Source organism: Rattus rattus, chromosome 5 (genome assembly GCF_011064425.1).
Source record: "Rattus rattus isolate New Zealand chromosome 5, Rrattus_CSIRO_v1, whole genome shotgun sequence".
Taxonomy (NCBI): Eukaryota; Metazoa; Chordata; class Mammalia; order Rodentia; family Muridae; genus Rattus; species Rattus rattus.
This window is the reverse complement of record NC_046158.1, coordinates 46,512,406-46,528,559: the sequence shown is the minus strand read 5'-3', so window position 1 is coordinate 46,528,559 and position 16,154 is coordinate 46,512,406. Positions and strand designations below refer to the sequence as shown.

The 16,154-nt window shown below is 40.9% G+C and overlaps 1 protein-coding gene across 3 annotated transcripts; it reads left to right on the top strand.

Moving 5' to 3' along the window:
• Nucleotides 1-13,307, top strand: Spc25 (SPC25 component of NDC80 kinetochore complex). 3 transcript variants are annotated; one of them, XM_032903429.1, is made up of 7 exons: nucleotides 1-22; nucleotides 1,044-1,197; nucleotides 1,303-1,368; nucleotides 5,215-5,361; nucleotides 7,674-7,778; nucleotides 10,515-10,613; nucleotides 12,677-13,307. In XM_032903429.1, the coding sequence occupies exons 2-7, from the start codon at nucleotides 1,059-1,061 to the stop codon at nucleotides 12,799-12,801; spliced, it is 681 nt and encodes a 226-aa protein (XP_032759320.1). In that variant the 5' UTR covers nucleotides 1-22; nucleotides 1,044-1,058; the 3' UTR covers nucleotides 12,802-13,307. The 3 variants fall into 3 exon arrangements, with proteins under 3 accessions (XP_032759320.1, XP_032759319.1, XP_032759318.1); XM_032903428.1 differs by lacking the exon at nucleotides 1-22 and adding an exon at nucleotides 53-152; XM_032903427.1 differs by lacking the exon at nucleotides 1-22 and adding an exon at nucleotides 416-436.
• The last annotated feature ends 2,847 nt before the right edge of the window (nucleotides 13,308-16,154 follow it).

The following is a 16,154-nucleotide window of genomic DNA, read 5'->3' as shown; positions in this document are numbered from 1 at the left end:
AGAAGACAGAGTTGACTGGCGGGTAAGCAGGCGCTTCGGAGTTTGAAATTGAAAGTCGGCGCGACCGAGGAGCGGCAGCCAGAGGAGCTGTGGGTTGGTTTCTGCCCGGCGGGTCCAGTGAGGTGGAGACGGCGGTGTTCCTGGCCGCCCAGGTCTGGGAGCCTTTTGAAGGGTTGTGGGGCTTCGCCGGTCGCACGCGCGCGGTGAGGGAGCCGGTCTGAGCCTGCCGGCGTGCGTCCGCAGCGCCTGGAATGCGGGTCTCCGCTGTTAGCCGCGGGGTTCGGGTTCCGACGCTGGTCCGTCCCGCCCCCCACTCCCCTCTTCCGGCCTGCAGGGGGAGGAGCGGATGGAGCTAGCGGTCGGGGGTCCAATGCCGAAAACCGAGTCTCTTGGTCCCCCAATTTCTTTGAGCCTCGGTCTCGTTGTCTGCGAGCAGGTCCTGAGGAGAAGCTGACTGACCCCTGGGTCCTGTTGAAATATGATTTGCAAGCTTCATGCAACTTGTTTTGGTCATATTCTTTCCTCTCCCCCATCTCCATGCTGTTTCCCTCAGAACAGATGGATGCACATTCACCACAGTTAAGCCCAAGTTGGCTTGAATTATCCTGTTGCTAACTAAAAAAATAAAAAATAAAAATGGGTTACTTTATTTTATCTTATTGTATGTTTTATTAGGTTCTGGCCTGGAGCGCCCTATGTTGACTGGGCTATCCTTGAACTCAGATACCTTCCTGCCTCTGCCTCCCTAGTGCTGGGACTAAAGGCGTTTGGTCCACACCCTGTTGTTTTTAATTTATTTAGAAAATGTCTCTTAAATGTCTCTTAGGCTGGTCTAGCTTTTGACTGAGGATGACCATTACTTCAGATGCACCTGCCCCCCAGCTTCCAAATGTTGGAATTAAAGTCTGCCTTTATGCTAGCTGAGTTGCTGAATTATTAACCGTTCTGTAGCAAAGTCAACCTGTGGACATAAACTTGAAAATGTGGCTTATTTGGTGTCTAAAATAGCAATTAAAATACTGCATGTATGCTCTGTTTTGCAGCGTCTTAAAAACAGAATGGGTGAAGACGAACTGGCAGCCTTCGAGAAAAGCATAAACGAATTTGGGGACAAGTTCCGGTACAGACTCAGTGATAATCGTAGCCAGGTGCTGGGACTTAAAGATGCCTTCAAGGACTCCATTAGAGCGCTTTCAGGTACCGCCTGCCCTTAACTCCTAACCTGCGCGTTTTTGCTGGTCTTATTTATTGTCTACTGTTATTTCAGCGGGATTAAAACATCTCTTATATTTTGTCTTTCAGAAAAGCTGTCTTTGAAACTAAAGGAAGAAGAAAGGATGGCTGAGATGATTCTGGAATATAAAAATCGTATGTGGAAAACTGTAGATTAGCTTTTAGATTGAATGTCTTTGTCGTGAAATCTTTAGACAGTGTAGTAAATGTTCGTACATTCACACACATGCATAGACATTCATCTGCATTCTGTTCCTGGGAGCTGGAGAGGTAGCTCCGTGGTTTAAGAGCACTGGCTGCTCTTCCAGAGGATCCAGGTTCAATTCCCAGCAACCACCTGACACCTCACAACTGTCTTTAACTCCTGTTCCAGGGGATCTGACACCCTCACACAGACATATATGCAGTCAAATCACCAATGTACATAAAATAAATTATTTTTAAAAGATTCTTTTTCTGTCACCAGCTTAAAGTTGGATATCTTTGCACCATCTAGAACTATGAATATTTTTTCAGTAGTATTTTTGAATACTGTGTGAATGGCATCATTTTATATGTATCCTGTCTCTTTCAGTAGTGTATGTGTGTATGCCTATGTGTAAAGGTCAGTCTTTAAAAAAAAGTTTGTTTTCACATTGGAAATTTCAGCCCAAGGAACACGGAGCTCCTCAGGACTGGTTAATATTCTAGCAATCATATTTTAGCACCATTTTTTCCCTGTCATTTCTATGGATCTCCAGATATTTCAATACTGGGTCTGAATCTTTTATTGAATTCTCACACTTAAGCCGTACACCTGGAGCCGGTGGGTTGAACTTACGTAGAGACATTCGGTTTAGGGTAGCCATGTTTTAAGCACTGTTAAACTGGAATGCCCCTGTGAAGCACTCAGTGTGCTCGCACGCACACAGCCAAACCCCACACCCCCACTGTGGTTGAATAGAAATAACAATTTACACAAATTCAGTGAATATTTGATTGCTCTTGGTCTGGATTAAGGAAACAGTGCATAAGGTCTGCTTTTATAATTTAGTGGAGACAAAGACAGGGAAGCAGTAGTTAAAGTGTATTGTACTACTACGTGTAGTAATGGAACATACCATGTGGAATCAGACTCTAGGGGCTTGATTCAAACAGTTAGACTATTCATCAACTATGTTGTCTGCACATTTTGACTCAGGCCTCACAGAGATGAAACACATAAGTCTTTCTCCCTCCCTCCCTCCCTCCTTTCCTTCCTATCTTCCTTCCTTTCTGTTTTCATGAGGTCTTGCTTTGTTGGTTAGGTTGATTTTGATAGGGCATCACTTCCTTTGTAGCCCAGGCTGGCCTGGGACTTGTGCTCCTCCTCAGTCCTGAAGCCTCAGCTTTCTGAGTTCTAGGATTCCATGTACTACCACACTTACTCCTCGTACCCTTGTTCTTGTTTAAGAAAGAGTGAGATTTCTGTGATAGTACCTCAGTCTTGAATAAATTTATATAATTGTGAGGCTTAACGAGGAACATTTGCATCAAATGTGAATTATTTTACCTGTATGTTGAACTTTGTAGCCTTTCTCTTTGATTTGACTTAGTCAGATTTCCACCATTCTGGTTAATTTTGTATGTATAAATGCATACAAGATTTTACAAGATTTCATTTTGTGTTTTAAGTATTTAGTAAGTACAGAATTTATTTATAATAGCACTGCTTAACTTATTTTTCTTGTCATACTAACTACAGTTGCGTCTGGGGTCCTTGCTTTCCTTAGTTGTTTACCAGTTCTTCACTAGGTCACTAGGTTCAGGTGTGTCCACTAGAAGTACCATATTACAGGGCGGTTCTTGTTGGTTTAACAGGGTCTGTGCCTTCCCTGCTCTCACTCTGTGCTGTCCCATGGCTTTACAGTTTATACTCATTAGACTGTCTGCTGCTTACTCCCAGCGTACCCTAGGCATGCAGTACTGTCTAGACTCTGGGAAGTACTTAGAAGAAAAATGAGTCCCCCGGAATCCAGCTCAGCTGTGTGTTTCAGGCAAGTTGTAGTTTTTCAGTACAGAGCCTGCTTTCTTGATGTGGATTGCTTAGTTATGGACGATACTTTGTGTCTGTCATTCTAAAAACACAGGCCAATCTGTACATCTAGTTTAAGAAATAGTAGCAGAGCTATCCCAGGGGCACATACTTAGACTACTTGGAAGGCTTTGATGTCAACATCCAAAGTTCAAGGCCAATTAGAGCATCTCAGTAAGATCCTTAGGGCAAGATAAAACTTTTTACAGTGCTGAGAGGTGTGATTTGATGGCATGGTAGTGTTTGGTTAGCATATATGAGGGCCTGAGTTTAATCCTGCAACCATAAAATACTCATTATGAAGACCGAGTACTAAATTTATCTAATGTGTCTCCCTAGTACCTATCATATAATGCATTTTCCAATATTTTATCTACATTGTATTCTACCACATTTGCTTTTAGTGGATTTTTAAAATATATGTTTAAAGATTTCATTTTGTTTTATATATTTATTTGCTGCATATATATATAATATATATATATTATAAATATATATAATATATATATTCAGTGCTCTTGTAGGTCAGAAGAGGGTATTAGATCCTCTGGAAATAGAGTTACAAATGGTTGTTAGCCTCTATATAGGTGCTGGGAACTGAACCCGGATCCTAAACCATATTTGTAGGTCCTTGGATTTTTTTTTTTTAATTTTTGGGGAGATTTGTATAATGTATGGTTTGGTCATATTCACTCCCTACCCAGCTCTTCTCAGATCCACACTTCTTTCCCAGCCTACCCACTTACAACTGTCTTTAAAGCCTTCAAGACCATGTGTTGCCCAAACGTTCTCGGATTAGTCGTCTTCCACTGGAATGCGGTCACCCTACCGGGGACGAAATTAATATTTTATTTTGATTTGGGAGCTCATATAGCACAGGCTGTCTAACACTTTCTATGTAACTTTCTCTGTAGTCTAGGATGACCCGTCTTCCTGCCTCCGCCTGTTGAATGTGCACCATCACACCCTACTTATTAGGTGCTAGGAACCAAGTCCAGGGATTCCCACACGGTAGGCAAGACTCTACCACCTGAGTGACATCCCAAGTTCCGTATACTAGGATTTTATTAAGCTTTATGGTAATACTTTAAAAAGATTCTTTTATTTTGAGTGAGAGAGAGAGAGAGTGTGTGTGTATGTGTGTGTGTGTGTGTGCCTCTCTATGGTATATATCAGAGGTCAAAGGACAATTTATAGGTATTGGTTCCTTTTTTACTCTGTGAAATTGAACTTAAGACATTAGACTTGAGGGGTTGGGGATTTAGCTCAGTGGTAGAGCGCTTGCCTAGCAAGCACAAGGCCCTGGGTTCGGTCCCCAGCTCCGAAAAGAAAGAAAAAAAAAAAAAAGACATCAGACTTGGCAGCCAGCACCTTTAAAATTAGCTTATATGGCTGTCAGTGAGGAGATATAGTAATGTGTGTGTTTGAGTTTCAGAATTATGCTAACTATGTAAGATTTGACAGTCTTATCACCATTTTCTTCTGTCTTTAATACATCCCAGAAAAGCTTACAGGCATTAGAATTAGCTTTCTTCACAGCACTGAAAAGCTGCTGTGTGGAATTGGACTGTCCTCTGTGGTTGGCTTTAACCAAGGTTCTTACTTTGAACTGCAAGAGTCATAGTCTTCTGATTTTCCGTTTTGTTAAATAATTTGGTTTTTCAATTTTAGAAGCTTTTTTTATTTTAAAGACAGTTAATGAAGCAGATTCTCTCTTAACATTTACAATTTTTGAGTCATTTGAATGTTTATTAATCATAGAGGCCAAAGAATTATGAATTTGAGGCCATCCTGGGTTTACATGTTTTGTCTTCAAACAAAACATAAAAACAATTTTATTAATCTTTGGGAAGTTGGCAGTTTTGTGCTTTTCTTAATTATATGTCATAGAATAGGGCATATGCATTTAATGCCATTGTTTCTTACAGAGCTCTGTAAGCAGAATAAGCTCATTCAAGAAAAGAAGGATAATGTGCTAAAGATGATTGCTGAAGTGAAAGGCAGAGGGCAGGAGGTGCAAGTGCTGACAGCAAACATCCAGGGTCTGAAGGAGGAGTATGCCAGGAAGAAGGAGAGTAAGTTCTGTCTCGTTAAAATAGTCCGTGCATTCCACACCCCATGGTCCCTAGTTCCCATCTGGCCGGCTCTACTTTGTGGCTAAAGAAGAGAACACTTCACGGTGTAGACAGACCAGCTTCTCTCTAGGTATCACTTAAGTCACCCAGGTGGGCGGACTTTTCTTTTTCTGGCTATTGTTCTGCTTACAAAGTTTTGTGCAATTTCAGTTACAGCCAGGCCTTCATGTCCTTATCACTCTGTTATGACTGAAATTGGACAAAGCTTTTTAGTAGTCTCATGGCCTGGGCTGGTCTCAAGCTTATGACTAAGGACACCTTTGAACTTTTCCTCCCGCTCTGCCTTCCAGTGTTGGGGTTGTACGCATGCATCCCCATGCCATATCTGTGTTGAAGAATCCTTTTAATGACTTAAAAACACTTGTTGACCATAACATGTCTGCCAGGCAGTGAATGCTCAGACTTAACTGGTGGAAGTACAGAGAGTATGTGACTGTGGTGCTCACCCCTAAAAGGGCCGTCTGTATCACACACACTCCTGCCGAGGCCCTGGGAGCATCACAAGGAGTGACAGGAAGAATGTAAGTACGGGGGAGTGCTGTGAAACAGTTTCTTTGGGACTTGACATGGGCAGTGTGCTTGTGAGCTCTCAGCAGTTGTCCTTACCTAAGTAAGTCTGGGCCTTCAGCACATGATAGGAAGAAGGGCCCGTGAGACCTCACATCTGGAAGACTATTGGGTAGAGGAATTTTAATCCAGCAACATTGCTGCTCTGGCAAGGGATCGCATCCAAAGACCTATGCCTGTGTAATCTGGCTGGAATGCAGGCAAAGCGCACACCTTTAATCCCTCTGGTTTGCAGACACACCTTTGGTACCTTTGTTTCCCAAACCGTGAAAGTAAGGTTAGTTTATAGAAGGAAGCAGCCATGTTTGAAAGTGATGTCTAAATGAGGGGCAGACACAGTGACGAGTCAGAGAAAGGCTACACCCAGCTCTCATGAGAACATACAAAAGAAAGAGAGGAGTTAGAGAACAGCCCAGAGTCAGGAGGCAGTTCTACCGGGAGAGTTGAATCAGTTCAGTTACTGCAGTTTTCGGGGTTGAGTCCAGTCAGTTGAGGCAGTTGAATTAGGAGTCAGTGTAGTGGAGTTGACTTCATTTGTGAGTTCGTGCAGTTCATTGCAGGTCAGCAGAAGCAGTTGAAGCCAGAAGGACCCAGAGGATTAGAACAGATTGCCAGAGATAGTTGAAGGCCAAGCAGAGCTGAGTGAAGCCAGTTTGAATCAGTCAGCTTGGAGAAGTGTTTTGAGCTAGAACAGCTAGGTTGAACCACCTAGCCTAAGTTCAGAACTAAAGAGAGTGAGTTTCTTCCTCAGTAAGTCCCCGATTGACAATTATATCTGGCGAATAAAAGATACTGTTGACATTGTTGGCAGCGGGGAGTGGATTTTACTGTCACCAGTGGTATTGCTGCCAAGAGTAAGTTACCCATGCCCCAATAAATAACATCACCTTGCTCCTGCAGGAGACCCGGTGGGTTAGATTCAGAAAGTGTACACACAGACGACATGGAAGGGGGGGGAGGGGAGAGCACCTGTTGGGAAGAAGCAGACTTTCAGCAGAAGAAACATGGGCTGAGACAGGGTAATAGAAATAGAGGTAAAGTGAGCGAAACTGTATGTGTAAGAGTGTGTGTGTCTGCGTCTGTGTGTGTAACTCAATGGATTAAAAAAAAAATCTCTGGTTTAGAAAACCCCTTTCTGTAAAAACTTGTAATCAAATGGGTGCCTTATTTGAAAGGAGACTTAAGGATAGCAGTATGCTTGGTAAATGCTTCCTCTTACACAGTTCGTATCCGAGACTAAACTGTGAAGGTACTTCTCATCTGCCATCTATTAGTTAGGGTATTTGTTGGTTTAAGCCAGCATTTGTTAGCAGTTGTAAACCAGCATGAAATAAGACTGGTTTCTCATGGAAGCACTTATGCCTAAAGGAGGGAAGTATTCTTCCCAGGAAGCAATTAGAATATATTTGTCTAGCCAGCAAACAACAACAACAATAGCATAGAGGAAATCTATTTCTAAGCTAGTTATACAAATTTCTGCCCTGATTTTCTGTATCTCAAACATTTCTTTCTTTCATTTTGTACAGAATCCCCTTTTCTTATTTATTAAAATTAGAAGCTGAACAAATATAAACAGATTGATATACCTGGTATAATTTTTTAGTAGTTTTCAAGTTTCCTAAAATTAATTGAGTAAGCCTTAAAGTAAGAATTATCTAAATTATTCAACACTCTTTAAATCGTAGCCATTTCCACTGCTAACAAAGCTAATGAAGAGAGATTGAAACGGCTGCAGAAATCAGCGGATTTGTATAGAGATCGCCTTGGACTAGAAATTAGAAAGATTCCTGGTAAGTTCTGCTCACTGTTACATAGAAGATTAGGAAGGGTATCTAGAGAAGAGAAGAATCTAAGAGGTATTTTTAACTAAAGTTGTCACATTAGGTTTTTAGAAAATAGGCCAACATCCCATCTTTTTAAGCATTTAAATACAAGTATTATTGCTTTATTCATCTAGTAGCTAATGCAAGCTTGACATGGTTGTCAAAAGCCAAAACAACACCAACAACAAAACCATACAGTACTTACTGGACTTGCGTTCCCTGGTGTTTGTGCCACCCCCAGTTGCCTTCAGAATGGTGGTTTGTGAGTGCTGGCGTAATCACTCATTAATGTAGTATGAATGATTCCATCCTTTATCACCTGGATTGCTAAAACAGTTGGATTGTATCTATTTTCAGGCTTTAAAAATACTGTTTGTAATTTCTCACTTGGAGGATCCTTTCTCGGAGGGGCATTACTAGGTTAAAAAGCACATGAATGTTTTTACGGCTGGTATCTACGTATGTTAATTGGTTAGAATGGATAGTGTTTCAAGGCTTCTCAACATCACACTCGGGCTCAGTGAGTCATGAGACTCAGTGTCTGTGCTGATCTTCTTTAATTCATAGGAAGATATTTGAAGACGTCAGTGGACACGTAAACCCATTAATAATGAATACTATGCATTTTCCCTGTGTGTGCATACTGACCATGGATGTTTCTATATTTTATTTATTATATTTTTTAATCATTTACTGTGTGGACACCGGTGAAAGACTAAGGCAGACTTGTAAAGGATGTTCTGCTAAAGCAAACCCATGGAAAGACATGTGATGAAGGATTCTTTGCTAATGACACACATGGATTGGTCCGCTTTGCATTTCGTAGTTGAGCTGCATTTGTGGGGACTCTGGACTGGGGCTGAGTGGATGCACATGCTGAGGCAAAAATATGGCAGACACCTGATGTTTGGAGGGTATAAGTAGGACTCCATGGAGTGACAGAGACAGAGCTTGGCTTGCTGGTACAGCTCGCTGTGTAATGCTTATCTTCGCTGATCTTCACTTCTCTGAGAGAGGCACAATGGAGAACTTTTGGTTTTCTTGTTGCTCCCCCCTGCTGACTCAAACCAAGGCTGAGCCCTGGCTGTCTGCTAGGGCATGTCACCGCTGTTGCTAACCCAGCTCTACCGAACTGGACTGCATGTGCATCTGTGAGGGGTTGTGAGTGGGTGGAGCTGCTGCTACTGCTGCTGCTGACCTGTGAGCTGAATTGATGATTTCCAGACAACACAGATGGGAGTTGATCCAAAGGACCTTTCTAAATGTGTCCACTTCCCCCCATATTCTTTCTTTTCCACTACTTCTGATGGGTAGAGGGCTAAAAGTGAGGTTAAAGCGTTTAAGAACCATCATTAAGAATAAAAACACTGAAAAGAATTAAAGCTACAGCACATATGTATTGTTTGGCAACTGATGAGTGAGAGGAGTGCTCTCCTCTCTGCATACTCAGTGGAACAGAAAACCCCAAGTAAACCCTTGATTTATTATAATAAACTGAGTATATTACCAAATCTTTGCTTGGTGTACACACCCTTCCAAGTACTATTAACAGTCTGAAATCTGGTATACTGACCTTTACTTCACTTTGAATTTGGATGCCAGATAAATCTTTCCTAAGTTTCTGAAGATTTCCTTTTATAATGGTAGGAATTTTAAATATGATTGCTTATTTTTTATGCTATAGAATAAACTAAAATGTGTATGAATTTATGCTTTCTGACAGCCAACTTGAATTTCTATCAGGTATTTATTTGTTTAGGAGCATTTCAAGGACTTTTTTTAAAAAATAGATTAACTAGAAGAATATAAAATAAATTCATTTAACAATAGGGTTTATTGTAGTAAAATACATATAAAACTAAGCTGTTTAACCATTTTACAGTATATAATTTGTGACATTCATTGTATCTACAGTGTTGTATGATCATCACCAAAAGATTTCTATATTTATCACCACAAACAAATATTTTGTAGTAACTTTCCATTTTCATGCTTTTGGTTTTTTAAGTTCCCAGTAAACTTGAATTTCTTTTTTTGTTTCTGTGAATGTATATTATCTGTTCTGGTTATTTTATATTGTGGATCATATAATATTTGTTCTTTTGCATCTTCACATATTTCCAAGGTTTGTCCATACTATAGTTATGTATGAGAGGTTCATTCCTTTTTTTGTCTTGGCAATGTTTGTGTTTGTATGTATAATGTATATGAGTGTGATGTATTCAACTGTTCATCCATGGAAGGGCAGGTGTGTTACACTGTTGTTTTCACTGCATACAATGACCTGGTTAAATCTCTGCTTTTGTGTTTCCCATTTGGGGTTTTTTAAGCCTTTCAGACCTTAATGGGTGTTTAATTTACAAATATTTTCTTTCATTTTGTGAGTTGTCTTCATTTTCTTGGTATTATTGTTTGAAGGAAAAGAAAGAGTTCAATGTCAGTGATGTCCAAATTATCTGTCCTTACTTTATTGTCTGCTTTTAGTGTCATTTATACTAACTTGAAAATTCTGTGTTTGAAGATACTGGTTAAAGTACAGGGCACACTTATCAAAGATGGGACGGGGTGTGTGTGTGTGTGTGTGCGTGTGTGTGTGTGCGCGTGTGTGTGCGTGAGCGTGTGCATGCCTGTGAAAATATCTTCACTGAGAGCCTTGGCCTGTAAGTGTCCTCACATTGAATGGTTTGTGATCTCTGTCTTCAGGTGATAAACTGCAGTTTATATTTACTAGTATTGACCCTAAGAATCCTGAGAGCCCCTTCATGTTTTCCCTGAGCATAAATGAAGCTAAGGAATATGAAGGTGAGTATCCTGTCTCGTGTCTAAGATCAGTTACCTCAACTGTCATTAGACTCATAAGGAAAATCGTGTTTGCACAAGCTCTTTCCTTTTCAGCGTGGCTTCTTGAGGTAACAACCTCTAAAAGACGTGAGTTTAGTTTGCCACGCAGATGTATTTGGGGCCCTAATAAGTAACGTTTCTCCTGTTTGACACAGCATCATGGGGGCTGAAAACCCTGAGACCAAAGTTCTTTGTATTTCATGTGCAAATTTGGTTACACTTGCAGAGCTGTGACTTACCATGTGAATAGTTCATTGTTACTTATGTAAAATAATCAAAATGTGGTTATTTGCTTCCCTCATTTTCTTTAAGCTTTCATCCTAAACAGTGCCACGTGTGCACAGTGCGGGTTAGTTACTGATCCTGCAGCAGGTCAGACATCCTTTAGTTTATAGGGAATGTATGTGATTGCTAGCAGTGTGAACACTGAGCAAACACAAGTGTGCTTGTACTTTTTAAATTCTTCTAATCCTTTATATAAATAAACTTTAGTTTTTTGGAGTTCATAAAAATGATTAATTCCTTACATCTGTGATATTATTTTAAAGCATTTATAACTGGCAGATAGATGCTCAGGATGCTGGTTGGCCCTCTAAGGGCCTGGTAATTCACTGTCTATAGGTTTCAGATTTTGAGAATCTCCATCTATAAATTATTTGAGAATTTGCTACTTTAATAATTGTTTCAATCAAATAAGTACTAGGTGTTAAAAAGCAAAGCCTTAAAACCTCTAGCTTTTGAGTTTCTCTAAATTATTATTGGTACATTGTCTGTTTATGATGGGTAATGTTAATTATCACTGTGACAAAACAGAGTCATCCACATGCTGTGAGGAATTATCTTGACTGTGTTAATGGAGGTAGGAAGACCTTAACAGTGTATGATGCTGTTTCCTACCTGGTACCTGGATTGTGTAAGTAGACAGAGGAAGGTAGGCAGGAGCATGTGTCCACTGCTCTCTTATTTCCTGATCACGTGCAAGGTGACCAGCGGCTTCATGCCCCTGCTGCCTTGATTTCCCCCTCATGGTGGGTTGACCTCTGAATTGTAAGCCAGAATAAGGCTTTTCTCTAAGTTGATTTTGTCAGTGTCATAGCAACAGGAAAGAAAACTTAAAGACACTCATGGTGTTTGATAAGTTTATTAAAATAAAACTCACAGAATAAAATTTGACCCAAGTACTCTGCTATTTCTTTATTGTGGTCCTGTCCAAGCAGTCACTAAAGACAGAAATCTAATAGAGTCAAGTTCTTCCTTCTGAGTAACAGAGATGATTGATGGTAGGAAGAGCTGGGTCATTCTTTTGGCAACTCTCACTGAAGACTTTTGTTCTGTTGTACCAGCATGTGCAACTGACACAAGGACTGTAACTTGTGACCTTTGTCTCATTTAATTGGTGGACTCTGTGAGTACCACAGTGACTACATTTCCACTGACTTCTATCTAGCATATTTCATTCCAAACTCATAAGTTACTAAGAATTTGCATTGAGGCCAAGTATGGTGGTTCTTGTCTTCGATCCAGAACTTAAGAGGCAGAAGCAGATGGATCTCTGTAAGTTCAAAGTTAGTCTGGTCTGTTGCCGGCCAGCCAAACCTACATAGCCCATGTCTCAAAAAGAATTGGCATCGCAAGTTAAGCCTTTTTTCATATTGTGACAAGAAACTAGATGTCAACTCGAAGTTTTGCACAGAAAATGACATCTAATAGTTAAAACAAACTATATATGAGAGATGATAGAAATAGCACTCCAGTGTCACTCAGCTCTCAGTCCTTTGGATACCATGTTTAATTTAAATCTGGATTGTAGTACTTAGAATTTGAATATTTAGGGATTAAGCAAAGGAAAGGGCTAAAAGATAACTCTGAAATTCAAATGTATTAGTTTATGCTCAGAGCATTTCAGTAAAGTATAATGGTCATTCAGACCAGCTGAGAGTCTAAATAGAAAGACTTCTACACACACACACACACACACACCTGCCCCTCCCCCGTTTAAATTATCTTCTTTGTTTTTCCTCTAGTGTCCGACTGTTCACCTCATCTTGAGTGCCTAGCAGAATTTCAGGAGAAAGTCAGGAAGACCAACAATTTTTCAGCCTTCCTTGCCAATGTTCGGAAAGCTTTTATAGCTAAGGTTCATAATTGATAGACTTATTCTTTGTTATTGTATATATCCTAAAGGAATTCTTATCTCTTGACCCTGTCATTCTTCACTACTTTTGTGTAGTATGAGAGAAACTAGAATACATCATCCCAAACTATGCCTCTTTGACATAACATTTGTGAGCTGAAAGCAGTTAAGAAGCGGCATAGTCAGAGAAACTTTGCCCTCCCTCAGTCTGCCTAATCGTGGGACCTAGATTATAGAAAGACAGAAGTTAGTCGATTACCACTTCTGACAAAGGCACCAGAGGAATGGACACGCCTTTCTTCATTAATTTATTCCTGTAAATATATTCTCCATAATTCCCCATCTGTGGAAGTCAAAAGGCAAATCTGTCTTGTCATGTTGTAAAATGCTACTGTTCTTTGTTGAAGATGCTGTGTAAACCTGACTAAGCCACTGTTTGGAGTTCTCTTCTGTTGGGGTTCTACTGTACAGTGTGCACTGCATGTGTTAATAAACTTGCTTGGTTTTTCCAGTCTTTGTAACTGTCTCTTCAGTCTGACTATAGGATTGAAGAGAAATGGCTTCCTTTCTCACACGGAGTCCTGCATGGCTTCTGTGGAAGGGAAGGTGAGACACAGTTCCCACCCATGGAGTAGTTCTAGCAGGGTATGGGCCTCCATGAGTGTCGATGGTTGCTAGACCTGAGACTTGTTTGTATAATAATATGCATAATTTATTTTATGTTCCTCCTTCTGGAATACTCTCCCTGCCAAGGTTATTGGAGAATGTACTCGCTGCCAATGTTAATGAATCTAGGAGTTGAGGTATGTCTAATTTCCTTAGCAAAATGGTAAACACTGATTTTTAGGACAGCCTTTAAGGCTGTGGGAAAGAACTGTAAAAACATGAGTTCAAAAATATATAAACGGGATTTCCCAACTATGTAAAATATAAGGATGCAATATGAATTATATGAGGGATTCATGGACCTAAAAGAACAAAGGCAGATGCATTAATGAGCCAGCTTGCCAGAAAGATACAAAGGGAGGCAGATTCCTGAGTTCAAGGTTGGCTTGGGACAGAGCAGGTTTAGGCCCTGGGGTAGTAGGAATGGTAGTTTCCGAGTGGGATCCTATCCAGCTGGCTTATTGTCCGAGCTACCTTGATGCGCTCTCTGGAGAGCCAGCAGGAGCAGAACACAGAGCTGTCAGCGTGTACGTTAGGACTGGCTTCAAGTTACTCTTTCGCCGCTCCCAAACACCTTTTCCTTAGGACCCCCTTTCCAAGCTGAGGCCGGTCCTCGACAGGCAGGTATTTCTATAATTATTTCTATTAAAATCCTAGGGGGAAATTGATAGGGTAAAACATGTCCTCTAAAAAGTAAAACGAGAATTGATGAGGTGATTCACTGGGTATAAGTACCTGCCACCAAGCCGATGGCCCAGTTTAATCTCCATGACCCACGTACGAGGAAGGAACTGACTCCCCAGGTTGTTCTCTTCCATCCTTGCCGCAGCCTGTGTGCCTGCATGCACGCACAACTTACATTTTTAATGAAATATGAATCCTTCAAATTAATTATGCTATACAGTAGTCCCCGGAAGAACAGAAACCACACTACAAATTATACAGAGAGACTTGCTGGATTAGCTTGCGTGATTAGACATGAAGTAGTCCACCAGTAGCTATGTGCACACCAGAGATCCAAGAACTCAGCTCCTCAGTCCCCGAAACTGGAAGCCCCAGAAAAAGGGAGACCGGGAAACCCTTGCTATTTAAGGTCGCATTTCCTGAGCATCAAATGTGGTCAGTGAAGAGTTGGCTCGGTCTCTGTTGCTTCTATTTCAGGTTGTTAGTGGTACTAAAACCTTCTGACATCAAATATATACACATATTCCACTGCTTGTATAATTAACAGCCTAGTTAATGGTTTAAGAGCATTAATGTTAAAAATACTGCAGTCTATGCAGCAGACTTGCATGTAGTTTTAATTTTCACCTAATGTTCTCTTGATTTCACCCTAAATCTAAGAGGTCCACCCAATCTGTCTTGCTGGAAATTTTTGCCCTGCTTAAAAAAAGTATGTTGAAACAGGTCTACTGTAGCAAACTGTACTTGTGTTTTATTTATTTTACTGCTGTAGTATTTCAGTGGAACAGGTAGAACCTAGACTCAGTATTTCTTTGAATTGTAAACACCCTTCAGCGGACAGATTCCAGAGTTTATATTCTATGAACCACAGCATGAGTCTCAGATCTAGATTTAAACTCAGAAGCCGTGACTTTGGAGCTGGGCACCTATCCTTCCTTGTTATGCATTGATGAGGAAGCTGAGCCCAGAGAGGTATGGGGCCTGACGGGAGGAACCATGGGAGAAGGAACTGAGCTTGGAACCCAGGGTCCCAGGACTCTCTACCCTTCCCCAGGCTGTCAGGAGGATACTTTTTAAAAAGCCAGAAGGGAGTATACCAAAGGAAGGAAAGGACACTTAAAAAACTACATATTCCAGGTGCCATAGTGTTTTTCAAGGACATTCCCAAACAAGAAAATCATTTGCATTCTCAGAAAGCACTACTGATTTAAAAAGAAAGGTTCCTCTCTGGAAATTCTACCCCAAACCACCATTCTCATTACTTCTATGTACAAAATAGTCTGAACCACAGTCAGTTGCTACATTTTTTGTTTTTTTTAAATCCACAGCTTGGTAGAGTGAAGTACGCTGTTCATTGCTCACCACCTTTCTACACACTGAAAGCTGTCACAAGTGCTCCATTGAGGAATGCAGATTTCGGGCAGTTTCTTCTCTTTATGGTATACTCTCTATAGGTGTGCTAAATACAGCCACTAGGGAGGCAGGGGCCTGGTCTACAAAGAGAGTTCCAGGATAGTCAGGACTACACGGAGAGAGCCTGTGTCCAAAAACAAAAACAGAAAAAATAGTACTAACTAAATAAAAGGGTATGAGGAAGGACTGACTGCAGGCAATGGACATGAAACAGGACATGGCTGTTTCCTAGTTCTAACTCAGTTATGGCTTTTGGTTTGTGTGGTAGGTAAGTGCATAAGACATGTTTGATAATGAACGTGTAAATCTTTTCCCATTTTTATTAGATTGGGTATTTCTTATTTACATTTCAAATGTTATTCCCTTTCCTGGTTTCCGGGCCAACATCCCCCAACCCCTCCCCTCCCCTTCTATACGGGTGTTCCCCTCCCCATACTCCCCCCCATTACTGCCCTTCCCCCAACAATCCCGTTCACTGGGCGTTCAGTCTTGGCAGGACCAAGGGCTTCCCCTTCCACTGGTGCTCTTACTAGAATATTCATTGCTACCTATGCAGTTGGAGCCCAGGGTCAGTCCATGTATAGTCTTTGGGTAGCGGCTTAGTA

Bases quoted from the DNA above. Each gene is read 5' to 3' on its own strand.
- Spc25 (XM_032903429.1), top strand. From the start codon at position 1,059: ATGGGTGAAGACGAACTGGCAGCCTTCGAGAAAAGCATAAACGAATTT. The intron at 5,362-7,673 runs GTAAGTTCTGTC...TTTAAATCGTAG, and splicing joins GTATGCCAGGAAGAAGGAGA to CCATTTCCACTGCTAACAAA. The intron at 10,614-12,676 runs GTGAGTATCCTG...TTTTTCCTCTAG, and splicing joins TGAAGCTAAGGAATATGAAG to TGTCCGACTGTTCACCTCAT.